The sequence below is a fragment of the Apodemus sylvaticus genome, chromosome 3 (genome assembly GCF_947179515.1).
Source record: "Apodemus sylvaticus chromosome 3, mApoSyl1.1, whole genome shotgun sequence".
NCBI lineage: Eukaryota > Metazoa > Chordata > Mammalia > Rodentia > Muridae > Apodemus > Apodemus sylvaticus.
The window spans coordinates 73,422,240-73,444,313 of record NC_067474.1 but is presented as its reverse complement, the minus strand read 5'-3'; the positions used below and the strand labels follow the sequence as shown (position 1 = coordinate 73,444,313).

Genomic DNA, 22,074 nt, shown 5'->3' with positions numbered 1-22,074 from the left:
GAAATCTCTTCCTCACTTAACTCTAGAGCACTCGTTATGCCCACTACCACACTGGTTCAACTGTTCACACTGCAGCAAGAACAAGACTTCTAGGGAAGACACAGAGGCAGCCACTATGATGAGTCAGGAAGTACTGGGCAGATGAGAGAGAGAGAGAGAGAGAGAGAGAGAGAGAGAGAGAGAGAGAGAGAGAGAGAGAGAGAGAGAAGCACAACAGTTTGAGCACCGTGAAGACAGGTGGAACTGGACATGTGAGAGTGGACAGGAATAGCCAGCCTCATGTGATCAGCCTGCCTGCCACCTGAGGACCTGGCCATGCTGCCACTGAAGACTACGTCTGGGTTGTTGGCCACACAGCAGCAGGGGTCTGTGTCAATGTCTCTAACTCCTTTTTACCACCAAAGGTCATTCAGAAGTTCCTGGTCTGGGCTGCCACCTGGCACCATGTTAATGTCTAAGAGCCGTGCACTTGGGAGAGCAGGTCCTGGTGGCCAGGGTCTAGGTGAGCTGGTCCCTCATACTGTGCGGTGGCATGGGTGAGGGAGAGATCACTTGGGAGAGCAGCCCACACCTCTACTGGGCAGAGTGGTAGAGCTGGCTCTGGTGGCGAGGGTGCAGGAGAGTGGACACCAAGGGCAGGAGAGCAGGTCCTGCCTGTCGAAGGTTGCAGCACTGAGCAGTGCTGGAGTGTTCGCCCTGGTGGTGTGGGTGCGGGAGAGCCTGCAGGCTGACCGACTCAGCTACCACGCAGGCCCAGATCTAGGGCGTCAGTTGGCCCGCCCCACCACCTACCCCACTATGAACTGCTAGAGAACATGAAGGGGCTGGTCCTACAGATCCAAAGCCTCACAATCTCTAAAACACAGGGCAACCACAGGATACCCCAGAGGACTCCAGGTGAGGACCCAGTACTGACAGTGCAGCAGAAGCCAGAGGCCTCGAAGCAGACCCATGACTCACTGCAGTGAACATCTGTAAGCAAAGCTGTTTGGGCACAAGGGTATGCTGTGTGAGGGACAGGGAGGTGAGGGATTAGAGTGCACAGTATGAAATTCACAAAGATGTGGGAAAGGTGAAAACAGAAAAGCCTTTTAAATTCCACACATGTTCAGGCTGCTCTCCTGCTCAGCCTCAGAGTCCTCTCACAAACCCTGATCTACCACACCAGTTCCAGTCTTCACTCCCACCCACAGTGGCATCTGTTCAAGTTTTCAAACATCCTCTTCTTTCAGTAATTTAGGAGTGTCTCTATTTAAGGAGTTTGTACAACACGAGTCCTCTTTCAGGAATACACCTCTGCCCTCCATTTCCCGTGGTTTCTACTTCTGTTCACAGCCAAAAGGCCATTCCATGGGGATCTCCCAAAGCTTTCCCTGACCCCAGCTGATCCTCACATCTTTCCCACCGCAGCATCTCTAACAATGTGTGTGACATACCTAATATCTATGAAAGAAGATACCTAATATCACCTAGTATCTGTGAAAGAACCTTAGAGTGTAAGCGTCATGAAGTAAGGGGCATTGTATTTTCACATGGATGCATCCATGACTGAAGAAGTGAAGAAGAGGAACTGATAAACATGTAAGTGAGTATCAAAACATAAGACAATAAAACTGTTAAAAAAATATAAAGCCACAAAGAAACAGAAAGTTATGTCCTATTTTTTTAAAGTGATTTACTGGGCTTGAGAGATGGCTCAGCGGGTAAAAGCACTCACTGATGCTCTTCCAGAGGTCCAGAGTTCAATTGCCACATGGTAGTAACCACATGGTAGCTCACAACCATCTGTACTGGGATCTGATAACCTTTTCTGGTATGTCTGAAGACAGCTACAGTATACTCATATACGTAAAACAAATAAACATTTTTTTAAAAATTTATGAAAAAAAGTGATTTGCTATTACTTTTGGTGAAAGTGTGTGCCATGGTATGTGTGGAGGTCAGAGGACAATGTTTGGGAGTCAGTTCTCTCCTTACAGTGTGTGAGCATTGGCGATTGGACTCAGGTCATCTGGACTGTTAACTAAGTGATTTCACCTGCTGAGCCACCTTGAAGGTCATATGTCCTTTTCCTTTCTAGAAATCTTACTATTTGTATGTCAGATTCAACTTTCAACAAAATACATTCAGTGGTGCAACACGAGAGGCACAGCTTCAAGTGCTCTGTGCCTGTGCACTGCAGCTGTCAGACCCTGATTTCATCCCTTCTGTGAGGACAACCAGAGTAGTTGGAGACTAGAAGTAGGAAAGAAGAACTTTGGCAGTGAGGTGTTTGGAGGACTCAAGCAGAGAAGATGCTAGTCTAGGTGTAGAATACCGCTTGCAGGTAAGGAGGCTGCTGAGATGCAAGAGAAGCATCCCCTTAGGCACCAGACTGCAGTGCTTGCTGCTACTGTGGCTAGGCTATCTTGCACTCCCTGGTTAGCGAGCTAACCAGCAATGATCCACATCCTGAAAAGGGGTTGGGTAAGCATTGCTCCGTCAGATGCATGACACTGGGAGGCAAAGGCAGGAGGATTTCCTTAAGTTCAATGCTGGCCTAGTCTACATAGTAAGTTCCAGGATAGCTAGGCCTATATGGGGCAACCCATCTCAAAACATCCAAGAGTCAGCCCTGTCTTCAGTTCATTAGTACGATAGAAGTGAAGAATGTGACAGCGCTTGGCATGAGCTTGTCCAATTTCTCCGACTTCAACAACCGAGAACAAACATAACACGAGGCACCATACGATGGGCATGAACTGAATCATGATATCCACTACACAAGTTACCAGAAACTTCTGAGTAGAAACCACTTCTTCTCTTCTATTTACACCCCATTTTATGACTGCATATTTTAGTCAGTACAAATAAAAATATGAAGACATCTTATATAGAAAATGCATAATAATGCAAAAAACAAAAAGCAGCTATTAATCAACCTGAAGTAAAGGACGTATGGTACATAAAGCACAAGGAAAACAAATAACATAAAAATGGAAATGTGTAAAACTCTAATAAATTACCTCCTTCTGAACTGAGTTATTAATATTCATTAAATTCCACCCAAGAAGCAATAACCTAATGGACAGAAGGAAGATGCTAATTTCTCTAAGTAGGTCAATGACTACAACACAGCACATTCTAGAAAACCTCACTGTAAAAAAAATAAAAAGTGTTTTCTTATGTAGATCAGCATTCTACCACCCAGTTATACACATGAGTAAAAGAGAAAATTAAAGCCTTTGCCAATGACATGACACCTTCCCATAATAGTAAACAACTATATACTCAAGACTACAATGATCTGGAAGTTAAAGATTCCAGACATTGTTTTCAAAAAAGACATAACTGTGTGCTTTGAATCAAATCTCAGTCAGATTCACAGAAACAACAGCTATCATAATTCTTATATAGTCATTTTTTCTTCTTGAATGAAATTTAGTCATTAAGGTGAGTTCTGTAAGTTTACTTTAACTCTCAGCTTCACTTAACTACTTTATTTACTACGTTAGAGCCCTGCAAACCTTCTTGATTATACATCTCTATGGAAAAGCTGATATTTTAAATTATCTTTTCTAGTTGGCATGCAAAATAATGGGTTTCATCATGACATTTCAAAAACACAGACCATTGGTAAAAATTATTTTAACTCCTCCAAGAGTGGTGGACCGCCCACCCCACTGCCTTTCTACCCACTCTGCTGTCATTCAATATATTAAGAACCAATGAAGTTGAATTCTTAGTATAAATAGAAAGCGGGAACTCTAATGTTTTCTTGGGGCACTGCAGCAGATCACTGTGTGACTATGTTATGACCACTGAGCTGTATGCTCAAAGACACTGATTTGCTACTTCAGTATTATTTTGTACTTACATTTTACTATTCTTCAATTATTATGAGCTACATGCACTTCTATAGCGAAATTAGCAACTTGGTTCCTATGAATCACTTTAGATGAAGAAAGAGGTGAATAATGGCTTACTGACCTGCACGTACATACTCAATACCCAAGCAGCAAGATTTACTAGTCACCGCTGAACTGAGTGAGAAACACGTGGATGCTTCGAATGTTTTAGAATTATCGTACTAAATATGGCCACACAATGAAAATATGTTCATGACCATCATTCATTACAGAAGTGATTTAGTTATAATTAAAGGCAAACAACACATGTTGGCAAGGATCTAGAAGTTAGAGCCACAGATGCTGAAATGCAATGGCACAAGCGTTTACAGAAACCGTTCAGCAGTGCTCACGGTGGCAACAGAGGAACTGTGTGATCTGCCACACTCATCCCTCAGGTCTACACTGAGACAGAGCTGATAACATCTGGCCGCAAGAAAACCTGAGGCTGAGTCCACAACTGAGATGTTTCCATTAAGAGATAAAAGGCAGAAACAAGTAGTGAATTGCCCCAAATGCTCTCGTGTGCGTGTGTGTGTGCACGCGCGCGTGCGCGCAGATCACTAACTGAACTGATGAGTTACTGATGGCAAAAGGAGGCTACGAAGTTGGGAGGTAGACATGGGGAAGAGTCCAAGAGGGATCAGAGGGGAAAGTTGGGGGTGAGTAAAATATACATTGTAGGGCTGGAAAGATGGCTCAGTGTTAAAAGTACTGGCTGACCTTCCGGAGCACCCACCCAGGTTCGATTCCCAGCATCCCCGTGGTGGCTCATAACCAGTCATAAATCCTGTTCCAGGAGATCTGATACACTCCTCTGGCCTCTATGGATACAAAGACATATATATTCAAATACCCATATATTTAAAATAAAAAAAATACAGTTCATAATCATGGATGAAATTCTTAAAGAATAACATTTTTTAAAAAATCAAAAGAGCCTAAATAAAAATTAGGGATTGGCGGTAAAGATGCGGGGTGGGGGTTGGGGGGGTAAGAGGAATGGAGATCACAAACACTAGCCAGTGGTGAGAGCACAATTCTAGGACTGTATTAGAAACCATCTGTGGACCTAGGTGGGTCAATTTTATGTACACGAATTGATGGCAAAGGCTGCAAGGCTATTCACCAAATCCATTGTCCTCACTTCCAGAACTTGCCCGTTATGCATGTCTGAGTCTTTTACAGTGGGGCTTGAGAGTGGTTCTCTCCCTCCAATGTCATCAGAGTCCATTTGCACTTGGCTCTGGTCGTGACAACTCATTTGACTTGTTACCTCTCTAGAGTAGAGAATCCTGTCTAACCTGCAGATTCACAAGGTCCAGTCAAACAATTTCCTTTCATTATTTTCAAATTCTGTCAGGTCTGAAACTAATAATTTAAATGAAGAAAGGGTGGGCTTCCGGCTATCGCTGAATCAATCATTCTGTATAAAAATCATTTATAGCTGTGTTGATTTTTCCTCAGCCTTTGAATTTGTGTCCCTGAGCTTATTATGTGTGGGCTAAGCTTGTCAGTTTTTGTTTTATTGTCATTTAAATACTCTTATTTTAGGCCGGTAGTAGTGGGGCATACCTGTAATCCCAGCACTTGGGAGGCAGAGGCAGGCAGATTTCTGAGTTCGAGGCCAGCCTGGTCTATAGAGTGAGTTCCAGGACAGCCAGGGCTATACAGAGAAACCCTGTCTCAAAAAGACAAAACAAAACAAAACAAACAAACAATAAAAACCCTCTTTAAATTTAAGAAGAAACTGTAAAAAAATGAGAAGAAAAATGTTTCTATCTGATTTTGCTCAAAAGTCTGTCCTTAGTTCTCATTTTCCAGAAGTACCCACCATAAATAAGGCAGTTAAAAGCTGAGTGAGGTAAAGAATGCCCCTCAGTCTCAGCACTCGCTCAGGAGGCCGGGCAGGCAAATCTCTGCATCCTGATCTACATGGTAAGTTGCAGAACAGCCAAGAGCTACATAGTGAGGTCCTGTAAAAGAAAGCTTTAAAGCTATAAAATGTTAGATATAGCCTGTAAATTGCAATATTAAAAGTTGCTTTTTAAGAGCTAGAGAGATGGCTCAGTGGTTAAAAGCAGTGGCCACTCTTGCAAAGGACTTGGATTGGATTCCTAACACCCACATGGTGACTCCATGTAACTCCAGTTCCATGAGCACTGATACCCTATTCTGGCCTCCCTGGGCACCAGGTACACATGTAGTACACAGACATATATCTGGGCAAAACACTCATATGCGTGAAATAAAATAATCAAAAACAACTGAAATTGCTTTCTACTGCATTGACAATACAGCTTCAAACACCAGAAAGACTCATTTCACCCCATGGTGCTTTGACTTAAGAATTTTAGCCCCTGTGAAGCATGGTGTTGCAAGTTTAATCCCAGCACTTGGAGGCAAAGGCAGGAGGATTTCTTGAGTTCCAGGCCAACCAGGGCTACACAGTAAATGATAGTATTTTTAAATCTTAGAGCCAGGTTACCAGTTGTCTGCAAAAATAAATTTACAATTTTAACACAACCAGGCTCATTTGTAGCCAAGGAGAAAGTGTCCTGAATAAATTATGAGGACTGGCTAAGAAAGTCGGGGCTTTCATTTATCACTGCAGCTTAATTGCTCATCTAGCCACTCCCTCTTAATCATAAATCACCCTAAAACAGTCCTAATAAACGTGTTATCTAAAGGCAACCAATTTAGTCTTACAAAGTCATTCAATTCAATTAACAATATCATGCTTTAGCAATTATTTGGAACCAAGTTTGTTCTTTAAAAACATTGTTTTTGAGACTGGGGTTTGACAAGTAGGCCACACTGTGCTGAAGTGAGAGCTACATAGTGGGATCACAGGCAGAGCCACGAGCCAGCTCTAGACAACCCAGGTTATTCTGAGACGGCAGTACTGGAGAGGTTTTTCTCACTGCTGCTGGTGTCACCTGATCGAGGCCTCTGAGCCTCACAGTGGGCATTTGCTTAACTAGTAGGTGAATGAATGGTTGTAGCAGGCCTCAGAACCTCATCCACATAGGGAACTGCACACACGGCTTTACTGAAGATTTCTGGGTCCTGGAGATGTGCCTTTCTGCCCTTGAAATGATCTGTCCCCTCTTCTCCAAATGCCTTCAGCCTGCGGTATGTGAGCAGTCACTCTTTCCTGGGTCGCTAACACCTACTAAACATGTTCTTCTAAGGCTGTGAGCTCTTTGGGCACCATAGCATCATATGCACAGCATGCACATCTGACCCCAGCTTGTCTTGCAGCAAGCCTGCCATCTCCCTTGAATCTGTTCTCAAGCCATACTCAGCTCCTTGCCTTCTTCATGGGTCCACAGGGACTGTGGACACCATCTTTGTTCATGGTCTCTTTGCAATGCTCTTCCATGTGTTCTTGAAGGCCAAATCAACTGTTCCACATATGTATTTCACTACAACTTATGCACTGGAAATAGGTGGTCTGTCTGCCCCTTTTAAATAATGGTATCCCCACGGACAGGGAATTTGACATTCATCTTTGATTCAAGTGTCTGTCAGATCACATAGCTAGCTGACCTTGAAAATTGTTAAATGCCAAATGACTTGTCTAGAGGTGTAGTGGGGGTGGGGTGGGGGAAACTAAGACACAGGATTTTCTTGTCCTGATATTCAAGGTAATCTTTATGTCAAAGTCTAGCTCTTTCTAAAAAGGCTTCTCAGAAAAATAAGCAATTTCTTTACATCTTTTGGGGATACAATCTAACACCTAACCTGTGGACCTGGAGATAAAGGGGTGAGAAAGTGACAGTTCAGGATACAGTCAGAATCAGCTTCACTTCCTAAGGAGTGCCCCAACAGGCAAGCAAGCGAGCGAGCAGAGTGCACTAAAGACACGAGACCTGCCAATGCTGGCAGGAAGCACAGGGTGACTCACGCAGTGTACTGGTGAGCTCAGGCCTCCCCTCAGTGCCTCGCCTTACAATTCTGTGTTTGGTTTTTATAAAAGCATTGTTGTTAATTTGTAAATGCGGTTGCTAGCCAGCAGGAGGCATCGATTTAAAAATATTTTATCCTAAATTGGTACAACCAGGCTGCCTGCCACACAGTTCTCAAGACAAGAACGTTTTCACAGGGAAAAGGATGGTAAAAAGACTTGAATTTGTTGACGATCTCTCCTATCTTTCAATACTTCTGTCTCACGATTTCCTGTAATAAATATGAGAAAGGGTAAACAGAACCTTCTTGGAAGAAGACACACACACATTTTAGAGGAATATGGCCACACAGAAGCTGAGTACATTTATAAGTACATGTAAGTTTATGCACACGCAAGTGTACACATTTTACATATTACTACCCTTTAACAGACTGTTCAAGTCCATGCCAGTATGTCTCTAAAGGATTAACCTTTTCTGCCCATATGAATGAACGCTGCACATAATGGCAGTAGGTAGCTCTGTCTGTCCCCATCTCAAGTATAGAACTTCCAAGAACATTCTTGTCCTGGAAACTTTGTCCTAACGCCTCTCTCTAGATATGTGGCTAACCAAGGACTGAACTTACTATTATTTCTAGGGTAGAGGCCTGAAGCTCCTAAGATTGGATCAGTGGTTAGTACATATGCCGTGACATGGGTTCTATCAACTGACAGACACGACAGCAGCCAGCACAACTAACTTCACTCCACACTTAAATGAGGAGGTGGAGATAAACAAATGTACCAAGGAAGCCCAGGTTGAAGACGGCAGAAATGAGATGGCCTCTCCCTCTGGAGAAATGCTTGCCTGAAGGCAATTAATTTTTTCCTCCGGTCTAACTCAGTTTCTATTTCTAACAAAAGAAACCATTAATTATTGTGTCATCATGAACCAAATAACAGGAAGCAACATATACCTTTATTAATTTTTAGAAGCTCATTAAACTCAATTTTACATTAGTAATTTTTCAAAAAGGACAGTGAACAATTGAGACTATAGCACTTCCTTCTGAATATATTTTGTTTCATAACAAAACCATAAGGTAAAAATGTAAGAAAAAAGTACACAGAGAACAATGAAAGTAAAAACTAGAAGTAGACCCAATTGTAAACAAAAATGTGATACATGAAATCACTGGACATAGGAACTATTCAAAAAATTATTCTAGAACCTTGCAGAAAATGACATCAAATCCCCACCCCTAATATATTCTATTTTAGAGTTTTAAATGTCAAAAAGGAGTGAAGGAAAGGGGGACATAGAAGAAGCAGAGGAACAAACAGATAGCTAAAAATTACTTCTATTTTTTAAGTGTGTGTTTTGGCTGCACGTATGCAGAAGGCGGCACAGGCTCCTCTGAAGGCTGAGTTATGACTGGTTGTGAGCCACCATGTGGGTGCTAAGAAGTGCATCCTATTCTGCAAGAGCAACAATTGCTCTTAACTGAGCCATGTCTCCAGCCCCAGATAACTATTTTTAAAATGTTTGTTTTGTTTTATAATTGCAAATGCCTGGGGTCTATGTCAGCTCTATCACTGAGACATACCACATCACCTAACTATTTATCTGATCTCAAGATAGGGAAAGGACTTTCTGAATAAAATACTAAAGGCAGAAAATATGTCAGATTAAACAGACAAGAATGAAAGAATTATTATCACAAGAAAGTTTAAGAAAATCTGTATTTCCTAAGATATCACCAACAAAATTAGGACCCAATATACTTTCTTTTTTTTTTTTTTTAAATTTCAAGACAGGGTTTCTCTGTGTAGCCCTGGCTGCTGGAACTCACTTTGTAGACCTGGCTAGCCTTAAACTCAGAAATCTGCCTGCCTCTGTTTCCCAAGTGCTGGGATTAAAGGCGTGCACCACCACCGCCGGCCCCCAATATACTTTCAATAGACATGCCAGAGCGGGGTATTATTTCTAATACATTCAGGTTCCACAGTCAACCCTTCAGCCAATGACAGGCTGTGTGTAACAGCAGTCTCATGATCATCACATGACAGGAAACTTCCTCTTGCTTAGTGGTCATCATGCCTCGCGGTACCACAGTGCAATGTGCTGGCTGCCTGTGAAGTGAGGCTGTTTGCATGAAGACCCCAGAGAGCAGCACACACTCACACTCTGTACACAGCACAGCACTTGGAGATGGCCGTGTGCATCCCTTTATATGCTAACTGAAACTCTCTAACCAGTTTAATGTGCGCCTACACAGACACACAATAAGATGAAGAAAACAGCCTTAGGCCGGTCCTTTAACAGGTAGGTACTAAGGAGGAAGCTAAAGGAGACAGCAGCTCCACCTTTTTGGCCCCCTGAAGATCTTCCAAAGAGACAAGATGTAGAGGAGGAAGAAGACAGTAAAATTAATGATTCTGATCGTGAAAACCTCTGCTGATGTGGGTGTTTATTTCTTGGTTTTTAACTAAACTAGCTTAAAATGCCTAAAAGAGAAAAGAGAGAGGAAAACAAACAAACAAACACCCACATCAGACTAAAGATAGTAAAATTTAATGATAAATAATGAATTGTTTCTTAAGGTAAATGTTATTACAAGAGTCAAAAAGCTTAAAATTTTTCTAAAATTTGAAGTAAAAAAAAGAAAAAACCTTAACAGTTCTGAGAACAAAACAGGAACAATAATCCTTGCAAGGTAATGGGAAACCAGAAGAGAAAAATAGACCTTGTCGGTTAAGGGCTCAGTGTGCAGTTAAGAAGGTTGACAATAAGTTCCTGTTTGTCCTCGCAAGCAAGGGTTTCCATTTGTAATGACGTGTTCCTGACTCTTACATGTGGTGTGAAGTGTTTGGGGTCCATTCACATGATGCGTACATATACTTTGTTCCTTCTCTTTCCACTGTATCTTTCTAACAATGGATAACAGCCAACTCTCCACTGTGAACACCTCATCTCTTCTATAAAAGGGACTTCAAGAGCCAGCAGGGGCTGCTCTCTCAAACCTTAGCTAGCAGCGCGCTGGCTAGCTCCAGGTGCACCTCAGGATGCAGCTTGCTTTAACTGAATAGTGGACTCAGTCTTTTCTCAAGGCTCTTAGGTTTAACACTGTAAGCTAAGACTAAGTTTTCACTTAAGAAGACAGTTTTAAAGTGAGTTGAACATGGCTGGAGTACAGCTTACAGCCTGCAGCAGAGTACAGTCATCTGTTGTGGCCTGCAGCCTGGATCCTGCTGACACGCTTCAGAGCCTTACAAAGAACGCCTGGGTCCCTGTGAAACATGCTAGGCCCAGGTTTACCAGAAAATTTCCATAGGAACTGGGTTAATGACCTTCATAAAATCAGGAGTGCTGATAAAAGATATAAACTGTTAACTAAGTTCAGATTAGTTAAAACCCAAGAAATAAAGACCCACACTAACCCATCCTGCACCTGCCTGTGGCCATCATTAACAGCTCCCGAGGTCACTCAAAATGAAGTCAGTAGGCTAAGCTTAAGAAAACTGTGATAGATGGGAACACAGAACATCGCGGTATACATATCTAAGTACCATTTACAATATGGCCTCAATAAACGTATCTGAGATGCACTTTCCCCCAAAAGAGTGGTTAATGCTTGGACCCACACACTCACCAAAGCAGCTTTGGTCCTACAAACCCCATGCATGGTGTGTGATGTGAAGAGACACACTATTTATTGTTTATCTATTATATTTTCATAGTACTTTTTTACTTTTAGCTATATTTAGACTCAGAAGCACCTGCCACTGCCAATTATCTCCATTCTTCATTATAGTAGCATGTCATACAAGTTTGCAGTCTTGGAGCACACACACTCAGAAGAATTATTTTGTAAATAAAAATGGGAAGCTTAAAGAAAACGTTACTTTTCTTACTGTTGTGACCAAATACATGGCAAAAACCAGTGTCGTAGAAGAGGTTTCCTTTGGCTTGGGTCTGGGGTCCTGTCCATTATGGTCGTGGTGGCTTCTTGGCAACAGGAGCTGTGGCAACTGCCAGAACACGGAGTGGACACGGGTGCTGCTGTGCACCTGACGCTCTCTTCTTAAGTCAGCCCCAAGCCACAGTCAATGGATGGTACCCCCACCTCAGGGTAGGTCTTTCTTCCTTAGTTAATCCTCTCTGGCAAAGTGTGTCTCCTAGGTGATTCTAAATCCTGTCAGACAGATAATATTGCTTTTTGTTCTAGTTAGGGTTACTGTTTCTATGGTGAAATACCATGACCAAAAGCAAGTTGGGGAAGAAAGGCTTTATTTGGCTTATATTTCTACAACATAGTCCATCACTGAGGGAAGCCGGAGGAACCAAACAGGGCAGGCACCTGGAGGCAGGAGCTGAGGGAGAGGCCATGGAGGCGTGCAGCCTGTCTTCTTACAGAACCCAAACAGAGGACCACCAAACAGCCCAGGGGTGGCCTCACCCACAAGGACTAGCCCCCCCCCCCCCATCCATCACTAATAAAGAAAATGTCGTACAGGCTCGCTGGCAGCCCAATCTTATAGAAAACTTTTCTCAACTGAGGCTCCCTTCTCTAGGATTACTCTAGCTTGTGTCAAGTTGCACAGCCAGTACAACCCCACAGAAGGTTACACAAGAGTTTATTCAAGAAACAAACAAAAATGTAACTCAGGACACAATAGGATTTTAAATTTCATCCAAATGAGCTATACTTATAGAAACATTGAAAGTTAATGGAATAAAAGCTACTACTAGTAATTCTAATATAGTCTGACCACTTTTCTTACTGCTAAAGTCTGTTGAGTGAAACAGCAGAAAGGATGTGAAAGTCAATGCTTTATACCTTAGCATTTCACAACTTTAAGAATTCAGTTTTGAACTGAAACAAGGATGATCTCCTACCAGGGAACAAAACTTAAGAAATATCAGTACGACGAGTTAAAGCAACACCTCTAAAAGACTGGAAAAGATTGGAACTGGAACTGTTGCTGAACTCCACAGACAATATACCTCCAGGTCACTAACACTGCTAGCCTACTGAGTACTCAGCCTGCTTGTTTAACTACCTTTAAAGAAAACAATGTAACAACCAACCTTACTTGTCTCAGAATTTTTATGTAATCGACCTTTACCTTTAATCGACCTTTACCTTTATGACTTAAGGTAATACATTGTTGAAAAACAATTTTTTTGAGAGGGTCTCTCTCTTCCAGAACTCATTATGTAGACCAGGCTGTCCTCAGATTTAAAAGATCTGCCTCCCCTTGGATTTCTGGAATTAAAAGGCATACACTACCATACCTTGCTTGCTCCTAGAGTAATATCTGTGTGTTTTAATAATCATTTGCTTAAAACAGAAAAACAGAAGTTGAAAGTCATCTTATAAAATGAATATCAACCATAAATGTTGAATGTAACAAGTGGATATTGCTTGATAAACAATGGCATTTATAATACTATTTGTAATCTGGATCAGCTGGGATCAGCGATGTAATTCCATGTAAAAATCTGTTAAAGGTTTTTTTAAATTATCCCTCATTTTTTCCCTGTGTAATGCTTTCTGTGCTGTTCACTAAAGTTGAGAGGGGGGCCTTTGTTAGGGAGAGACACAGAGACACATTTGCAGGGCCGCCTTCAGGCAGGTACAGGCAGGCCTCCTAAGGCAGGCAGAGGTGGAGTGTGAAGTAGAGAACCACGCTAGGCTTGCTTTGGTGAGCCAGCACCAACGGGAGGGGGTCTGAGTTCCTCACTGCCACATCTACATAACCACGGAGACTCTCAGCTTATTATTAATATATTCAAATGGACAACAGACACGTTACCACTAAAAACGGAATAACTTCTCTTTGTTTCAGGCTGACTCCAAGTTTATTATTATTGAAATAGAATTTGTAAAGTCATGTAGTATTATTGTAATGATCTGATAAAGAGACTAAAGCTTCCAGGGTGTTCAAATGCCTGTTATTAATTTTGGCTGTTTTCCCCCAGGGCTTTTCTCTTTTGTTTAATCTCCATTATGCTTGCTTGATACATTAACTGTGCAGAGCCCACTTATACAGTAATCACATACTTTTGTATGTGTGTGATCAAGTATAAATAAATACAAAAACACAGATAAGTAAATAAGTTAAAATTTAAAATTTAGACTATAGAACTTAGGTTGGACTCTAGGATTTATGTTAAGTTTATGTAGCTCTCACAAAAACAGAAATGTCAATTAGGTTTTTATTAATCTCACTGCTGTTTCCAGTCCAGTTTTTCTGAAGCCAACTAACGGCATGTTGAAATTTCCTCAGAATGGTGGGCCAGAATACAAGAACCGCCTTGGAAACCTGCCATTACTTCAGAGTGCTTTTCTTGAACATTCTACTCTAGGCCAAACACATTCTCCTTGTCAAACTCCCCTTGTGGGAGTAATGTCAGATCAATTCATGGCTGGACAAATGATATGCTATCTTTGGTTATGCCTAATTTTTATAGCTGATATAAGAGGTATGATTGCAATAAAAAAGAGAACTAATGTGGCACTAATGTGCACTAAAGGAAGAATTAAAACCATTTCTCTGGGCTGTGCTGGCTATGGCCCATGCCTTTAATCCCAGCACTAGGAAGGCAGAGGCAGGTAGATCTCTGTGAGTTTGAGGCCAACAGTCTACAGAGTGAGTTCAAGGACAGCCAGGGCTACACAGAGAAACCCTTTTGAAAAACAATACAAAACAAAAACCACGTCTTCTTCGAATAAGTTGAATGTCTTTTCCAAATCATTATACAGTGACATTCAAATGTGGTTTACAGCTGGGTTCCACAACTTACTTCACAGGTAAGTGTGGAGAAAATGTATTTCTAGACTGTTTCATTAAAGACAATTTGAGAATAGAGAAAACTCTGCCAGGTTGTCTCCTATTTAAAAAAAAAAAAAAGAGAGAGAGGATAAACCAACCTTTTAAGTGAAAAGTACTTCTTATACCCTCCATATATTAAAAATTGTATGTCCTAGTGTAAAGATGTTTACTACCTGATAAACATGTGTTCTGCAGTGTGAAGACCGGCCTACGTCTACAGGATTATACAATAAATAAAGTATAAAGTACTTTAAAGAAAGAAAGCATAATTGGGCATGGTCAAGCCTGTAATTCTAGCCCTGGGAGGTGGAGGAAAGATCAGAAGTTCAAGACTTTCCTATGAGAAGTGGTGGGACAAGAGGGGAGAGGGAGGAAGAGTATATGAATGAATACATAATGAATGGACCAATGGGTGCGCATATGAGTCTAGGGAATAGGAGAAAACACTCACAAACCACGTAAAGGGCCGACATCAGAATACAGACAACTCCAGAACTCTTACAACTCAAAGTAGGAAAGAGAACCTAACTTTAAAATGAACAAAAAAAAATCTAAAAACTTTCAAAAATATATATGTGTATATACATATACATATATATGTAATGTGTGTATATATGACCAATAAAAACACAAAAATGTTCAATATCATTAGTTATCAGAGTGATACAGGCACAATAACACAGCAGTTTTGTTTGTATGTTTTTAGGCAGGGTCCTCTTGTGTAGCTCTGGATGGCTTAGGATCTGCTTTGTAGACCAGGGTCAGCCTCAAATTCACAAAGTTGTGTCTACCTCTGCCTCCTGTGTGCTGGGAGTATAGGAGCAATTTTTAAAACACAGAAAATAACATGTTGGTGGCACTCATAGAAACAGGAACCTTTGTGCATTCGTGCTAAGACTTTAAATCAAATTTTAGAAAGCAGGTTAGTGGCTTCTGGAAAACTGAAAACACAGTGAGCAGATGCCCACAGTCCTACCTGAGGTCTAACCACAGGCATTGCCACACCCCACAAAAATCACAGTATACGTCACATAATAACTGTATATAACTGTTCATAGTAACAAACAGATCAAAGGTGGAAATAGCCCAAATGTCTGACCATCGATTGAAGAAAATTAAAGTATGGCATATTTATAGTAAAATGTCATTTGGCAATAAAAATTCTCTAATATGGACTAATCCTGAAAATACTACATTAAATCAAAGAAAGTAATCACAAAAGAGTATAGTTTATATGAAATACATAGAATAAGTAAATTCATAGGAAACACATTAGTTGCTGCTCTTAAGAACTGAGAGGAGAACTTAAGAACTGCTTCTGTTGGGGTGCGCGCACTTTAAAGAGTGCTTCTAGTGGCCAGAGGTGGCTCAGAGGTTACAGTACTTACTGCTCTTGCAAAGGTTCAGTTTCCAGTACCCACATGATGATTCACCAACCAACGTTCATTTCTGACCTCCTTGGGCATGGAGCAAGCATGTGGCACACAAATATACATGTGGTACACATATATACATGCACAGAAACACTCATAAAATACATTTTTTAAAAAAAGGTGTCTTTTATAAAATGTGAATCACATTTCAATAAAATTGCTAAGAAAAAAACACCAAAAAAGGGAAAATCTATGATTTTTCAACTAGCATACTTTTCAAAGCAACTTGATGACACTCTCCCCAGGAGTCATCACTGCCTGCAGAACTGTAATAGAAAGGTGCTAAGTTCCCTCTGGAGCCCTGGGGACTGACACTGAAACTGTAAATGTGTATTTGTAAAAGCAACTTAATTCTAAAAAGTTTCAGGCCAAAGGCACTAGCACATCAGTCTTTGAAGGATGTTTCTTCCAAGCACATGATTCTTTTGAAAAGGATTAAATGTGCTCCAGTGTTCTGCTTTCTGTATTCTCTGCGCCTGTTCACCCTTTGTCCATAAAAGGACTTGTGTCTGTCCTTTTAGATTTGAATTGTGGACCCCAAGTATGGGCATCAAACCCCTTTATATCCTAGCTCAGACAAGTGATGGATATTTAAACTGAAGAGCATTAGAATTAGAATTGTAGAGGTAGCAGCCATAAATGCTGACCCACACTCTTGTCAAGGAGAATGCACTGAGCTATGCTGGTCTACCTCAGAAATGTGTGTTATCTGATTCTCTTAAGTTTTAAGACAGGATCAAATGCTTGTTTAAGAAGTTACCTGTTGCTTTTTAAAAAATCAGTTTAAGTCATCACACTAAAATGAATGGCAATGGGAAATTGGTTCAAATAAATAACCAAAAAAAAAAAAAATCTATTATCATATACCTTAGTTGGCCTAACTACCTTGATACCAATAGGTGAAAGAATTTTTTTTCATTTCAAAAGTAAATTTACTATAAAAAGTTCAGCTAAGGTTGGATATGATCCTTAAGTCTAGCCATCAACAGCACAATCTTCTATTTGCCACCTCAGCCCTAAGGTGCATCTGCTGAGTGGACAGTCTTCTTCAGATGGCATTCCTTCCTAGTACTCCTTACATGTAATTTATTTCATTATTTCTATCTTCCTGAGAATGAAAATGACTACACCCTAGTAAACTAAACCAACGGTCTTACAACGTTGACGGCGCAGAACTCTTAGGCACGCAGATGAGGGACTTACAGTCACCTCGAGTTCCATACCTGGAATGCACTGCGCAGTGGCTTCAGTAGTTATGGTTGGAGCAACGGGGGGCTGCTGTTGACTGGAGCTCACTTCAGGCTCTGTGTTAACAGAGGGAGAAAGGGCTACCTCACAAGATGAGACCTGGCTAGGCAAATGGGGCAGGAACTCCTCCGAAGCAACTTGCTCATCCTGTCCAGGCAGCTGCAGGGCAGACAAAGGGATACTGATCTGTTTGTTGGGATGTGAGGTGCTCACAGGCATCTGCATGGTCACCTGGTGGGCAGTGCCATGGACACCAGGAGGTCCTCTGTTTGGTGAAGCCAGAGATACCCTAGCAGTCTTTGGGATGATCGGTCTGGAGATCACAGAGGGGGACGCTGACATAATGTGTGGGTCTAATTCCGTGTTGATGGCAGATGTTACATGGGGAATCAGTTTAGCAGACCCTATACAGGAGGGACCAGCATGAGTCTGGGCCTTGGGTTTTGCCATCTGTGTCAATGAAAGGGCTGGTCCATCCACTCCTCCAGTCAGCTCTGCATTTGCCACAATGTAATAATCTTCTGGAATCTCTTGCTTGATTTTCTTGATGATGACATCATTACTGCATTCATCGACCATCTGTCCCTGGGAACTTGAATGGATGGAAGATGGGACTATTCCTGGCCTTTTGCGAGCAATGCTTTGAGGCCTCTGGGTTTGGGGTTCAAAGTCACTGTCCTCATCTGTAACAGAAGACTCGCAAACCATGTCAAACAGCGTGTTTTCATCTTCATACTCCTCAACAGCTTCACCCAGTTCAGAGGGCTCACTGCAGTAAGAGAAGTCACAAGAGTCTCTGGTCCGGTTACAGTCCAGCTTTCCCTTCACAGGTCTCCCAGGGTACCTTTCCACAGGGCTAGTCTGTGTCTCAGAAGGCACCCCAATTATACTGGGACTATCAGAATTAAAACTTCGGTTGTCCTGGAAACAAACCCTCTCTTGGGACCCAGCTCTGCAAGTAGCTGTTAGTGGCCAGTGATACGCATGGCCAGCACTACAGCCCCACATTGCAGTCAGGTTCCCATGGGAACCTTCAGAAAGCAAATGTTTCAGGTTTGGAATGAGACTGCAAATGGTCCCATGGCTGTGGGCCCAGCTGACCAATTTGGAGAGATTCTCAGATGAGGTATGAAGACAATCCTCCATGATACAGGATCAGCAGTGTCTTTCCTAAAGGGAAATAATCAAATGAGAAACTGTTATTACCCAAGACATTCCCACATCAGAGTTCATTCTTTTCCAACTATAATCATTCGGAATAAAAAAGGAAATGTGCGTGTAAGCTGCATGTAGATATCATCACTGCATAGGAACAGGGATGGCGAAGGTAAGACAGACAGCTGTTCGCACAGGATGGAGTTTCAAGAGAATGTTGTTAGCTTCCTTTATCGCTACAATTCCTGGAAAGAAAGAAAGAGGGGGGGAGGGGGAAAGGGAGGGAGGGAGGGAGGGAGGGAGGGAGGGAGGGAGGAAGGAAGAAGAAAGAATGAAGAGAGAAAAGTGGGGCAGTGCCGGGGGCGTTTCTTCACAGTGTATGCTCTTCCCATCATGACAGGAGGCGCATCTGCTCAATCCTTCAGAAAACCTGTGCACTGTTTGCATTAGCCAAGAGGACTGCTCTTCCACGTCATCATCTAGTAAACATTACTGGAGGCAGAGCTGAAAACAATGTGGATCCACTGCAGGGCAAATGTCAGGGTGGGAGGGCAAATCTGCTGGACTCTATAGAGAACAAGGCAGTTGAGGTCCACGGAGAGACTGAGGCATTAGACTTAACAAGCTAAGAAGAAAGTCTGAGGAAAAGGAAGGACAGAATAGGGGGAAAATGCTGAGAGCAGGCAGTGCGCAAAGCAGCAGGAACAGGCAGCCGCATATCACAGCCTTCCCACATTCCTGAAAGGACACCATTCATTCCAGTTAAAGATAAAAAGGCCTTCTGAGGGCCCCACGGATAAACAACTGAAACAGGATTAAATCATTCCTTAAAGGTAGGAGTCAGAAGCAGTGACTGTAAGTCCTGGCTGGGTTCTAAGCAGGGACAGAAGGATAGGGAGGGAAAGTGTAAAGGTCGTGTGGAGTCTTCAGATGAGAGGCGAGCTAGACAGGGAGACACAAAGGCCTTCATGAGTGCTTTATCGGCCCTGGTCACTCTCAAAAACTGAAACTGTCTTCACACATGAGGTATTTTTCCATACCTCACATGGCTGATAAAATACTCAACACTGTACAGTTACTAAGTGTCACACCACTAATGATTAAAACAAAAGGATTCCTGGCTGTAAGAGTCCATTTATGTGTGAGATATGATATGATTACCCTAAACTAGTCAACAAGCCTCTGACATTTTAACATCATCCTATATGGTAAGCAAGAGACATGTACTATTAAACTCAAAATGTGAAATATAGAAAGAAGCAGATGTTCTAACAATAAGCCCAACACCAACACCATCTATAGGCTTGGCTTTTTGTTTTGTTTTGTTTTGTTTGTTTTTTCAAGACAGGGTCTTATTTTTTTTCTCCGTGTAGCCCTGGCTGTCCTGGGATTCACTTTGTAGACCAGCCTGGCCTCAAACTCAGAAATTCACCTGCCTCTGCCTCCCTCAGAGTGCTGAGGTTAAAGGTGTGGGCCACTACCACTGAAAATACTATTTCTTTTTTCTGGTTTTCTTTGAGACAGGATCTCTTTGTATAGCCCTCAAAGTCTGGAACTCACTCTGTAGAGCAAGATGCACTGGAACTCAAAGAGATCTCCCTGCTTCTGCTTCCTGAGTGTGAACTAAAGGTGTGCACGGCTACTGCCACCAGCTTCCATCTACAGGTTTGTACATCAACAATGTAAAACCACTCATTAATAATTATTAGTCAATAATTATTGTCAGGCACTATTGTAGGACTTGACATATAAACAACCTAATTATTTAAATAATTATAATTTAATTCCGTGATTTCGATTAGTACCTTAATTTTATAAATGAGAAGAAATTATGGTACTCAAAGTACCAGACCTAGTGTTTGACTTTATGCTGTACTCTAGAGTCTATGCTCTTTATAATGTTCTATCTCTGGCATTTTAAAAACATTTTTTAAAATGATGTGTGTGTGTGTGTGTGTGTGTGTGTGTGTGTGTGTGTGTGTGTGTGTGTTGAGTGAGGGTGCCTTGGAGGCCAAAGGCATCACATTCTCCCAAAGCTGGAGTTATAGGTGCCTGAGTCACCCAATTCGGAGACTGGGAACCAAATCTGCTTTCTCTGAGAGTAGTGCAGACTCTTAATCCCTAAGCCATCTCTCCAGCCTCAAAGGTAAAACCTGACTGGCTTCAAACTACGATCCCCTTGCTGCCACCGTTTCAGTGTATCTACCAGTGTGTACCAACATAACCAACCAGCATAACAGCAGAAGGATTTTACCTCAAGTCTAGGTCACTGTCACATTAATGTTGATTTGAATTTGTTTGCTTTACAGATTTACTTAGGTTGAATTTTACATTTCCTTAGGTTTATATCTAAATCAGAACTATAAGCTCCCACAGTTAGATTTATTTGTCTATCATTTTCAATATATTCTTTTCAATAAATATATTTTGAAGCATTTGAACCAGTCTGGGCCATTAATTCTGCTCTCACCATAGAGGGCTCACCACTGACCAAGTGGGCTCACCACTGCTTCTCTCGTGAAAAACAGTACCAGACCTGACCTAGAAATTTCTGTTAGGAGCACACTGGCTGGGAAAGAGGCAGGCAACCAGAGGTCAAACAAGAGTCAACAGGTATTTGCAGTCGTCCTCATTCTCAGTGTAAGGGCACTCACAGGATTTGGTGAAGCTGGGTAAAGGAGGCCTGGAAAACTTCCAAAGACTTTCACAGGACTCCAGGTCTGAGGAACAGAGAAAACATCAGCCTGGATAGTCAGTTACTCCACGGGAGGCAGATGCGAAGAGGGCAAGGCTTGTAGGCACAAGGAGCTTCTTTTTCTATAGGGAGACCATGACTAGTTAGGATTACTGCTTGTTCTCTGTAGGGGGGTCCAAAGATCCTGGCAAGGAATCCTCTGTTGGAGCAGAGTCCACCCTCAGGTAGTAGCCAGGGCTCTCAGGCAGTAGCCAGAGCTCACAGACAGTAGCCAGGGCACTCAGGCAATAGCCAGGACTTGTTCCCATCCTTCAGCCTGAGCTGCCTTCTGGAACTTCAGCCCCTGCTGGGATGCCACCTGGGAGCATTAGCTGCAAGGATCCCCACTGGCATTGTTCTCTGAAGACGGACCTCAGTCTCTCCCTTTTGCTTGGGTGACCTCCACTAAAAAGCAAAGTGTTCTCTGAAATAGAACCAAGTAAAGTGGTGTAACTGCTGGGGGATCCGTGGGTTATATGAAGGAGACTGACTGTGCCTTAAGAGCCCAAGGATACGTCTGGAGCCTGGTTGCTCCTTGCTTGGCTATGCACTATGCACTTGTCCTGAATACCACCCAGCCTTCTGCACAGTCCTTACTATATTTGGATCCCTTCTTTCCACAACGCAGTCCTGAGCCACAGGCATTGTGGATCACTGAGACCCACTACACACTGCCCAGCACTACCCGCTTCTTGTAGTCTCTGGCTCCTTTTGCTCTCCTCGGCCTCTGCATCCAGCTCTGTCTGTACACGGCAAGCAGATACATGGAAAGCTCATCTTCATTTTGTGTGTAAGCATGTTTTTGCATGTACATGTGTAGTGTATGTGTTTATATGGACATGGATGTAATGCATGACTGTGGTGACAAAGATCGACACTGAGGGT

The 22,074-nt window shown here is 42.2% G+C and overlaps 1 protein-coding gene across 3 annotated transcripts in view; it reads right to left on the bottom strand.

The window, feature by feature from the left end:
• The window catches only part of Kiaa1958 (KIAA1958 ortholog), a 136,043-nt gene that overhangs the window by 50,781 nt on the left and 63,188 nt on the right, over positions 1 to 22,074 (bottom strand). For all 3 annotated transcript variants that reach the window (XM_052176571.1, XM_052176570.1, XM_052176569.1), the window contains exon 2: positions 17,276 to 18,470. In XM_052176571.1, coding sequence (XP_052032531.1) covers positions 17,276 to 18,446 — 1,171 coding nt within the window. In that variant the 5' untranslated portion in view covers positions 18,447 to 18,470. The remainder of the gene's footprint in view (positions 1 to 17,275; positions 18,471 to 22,074) is intronic.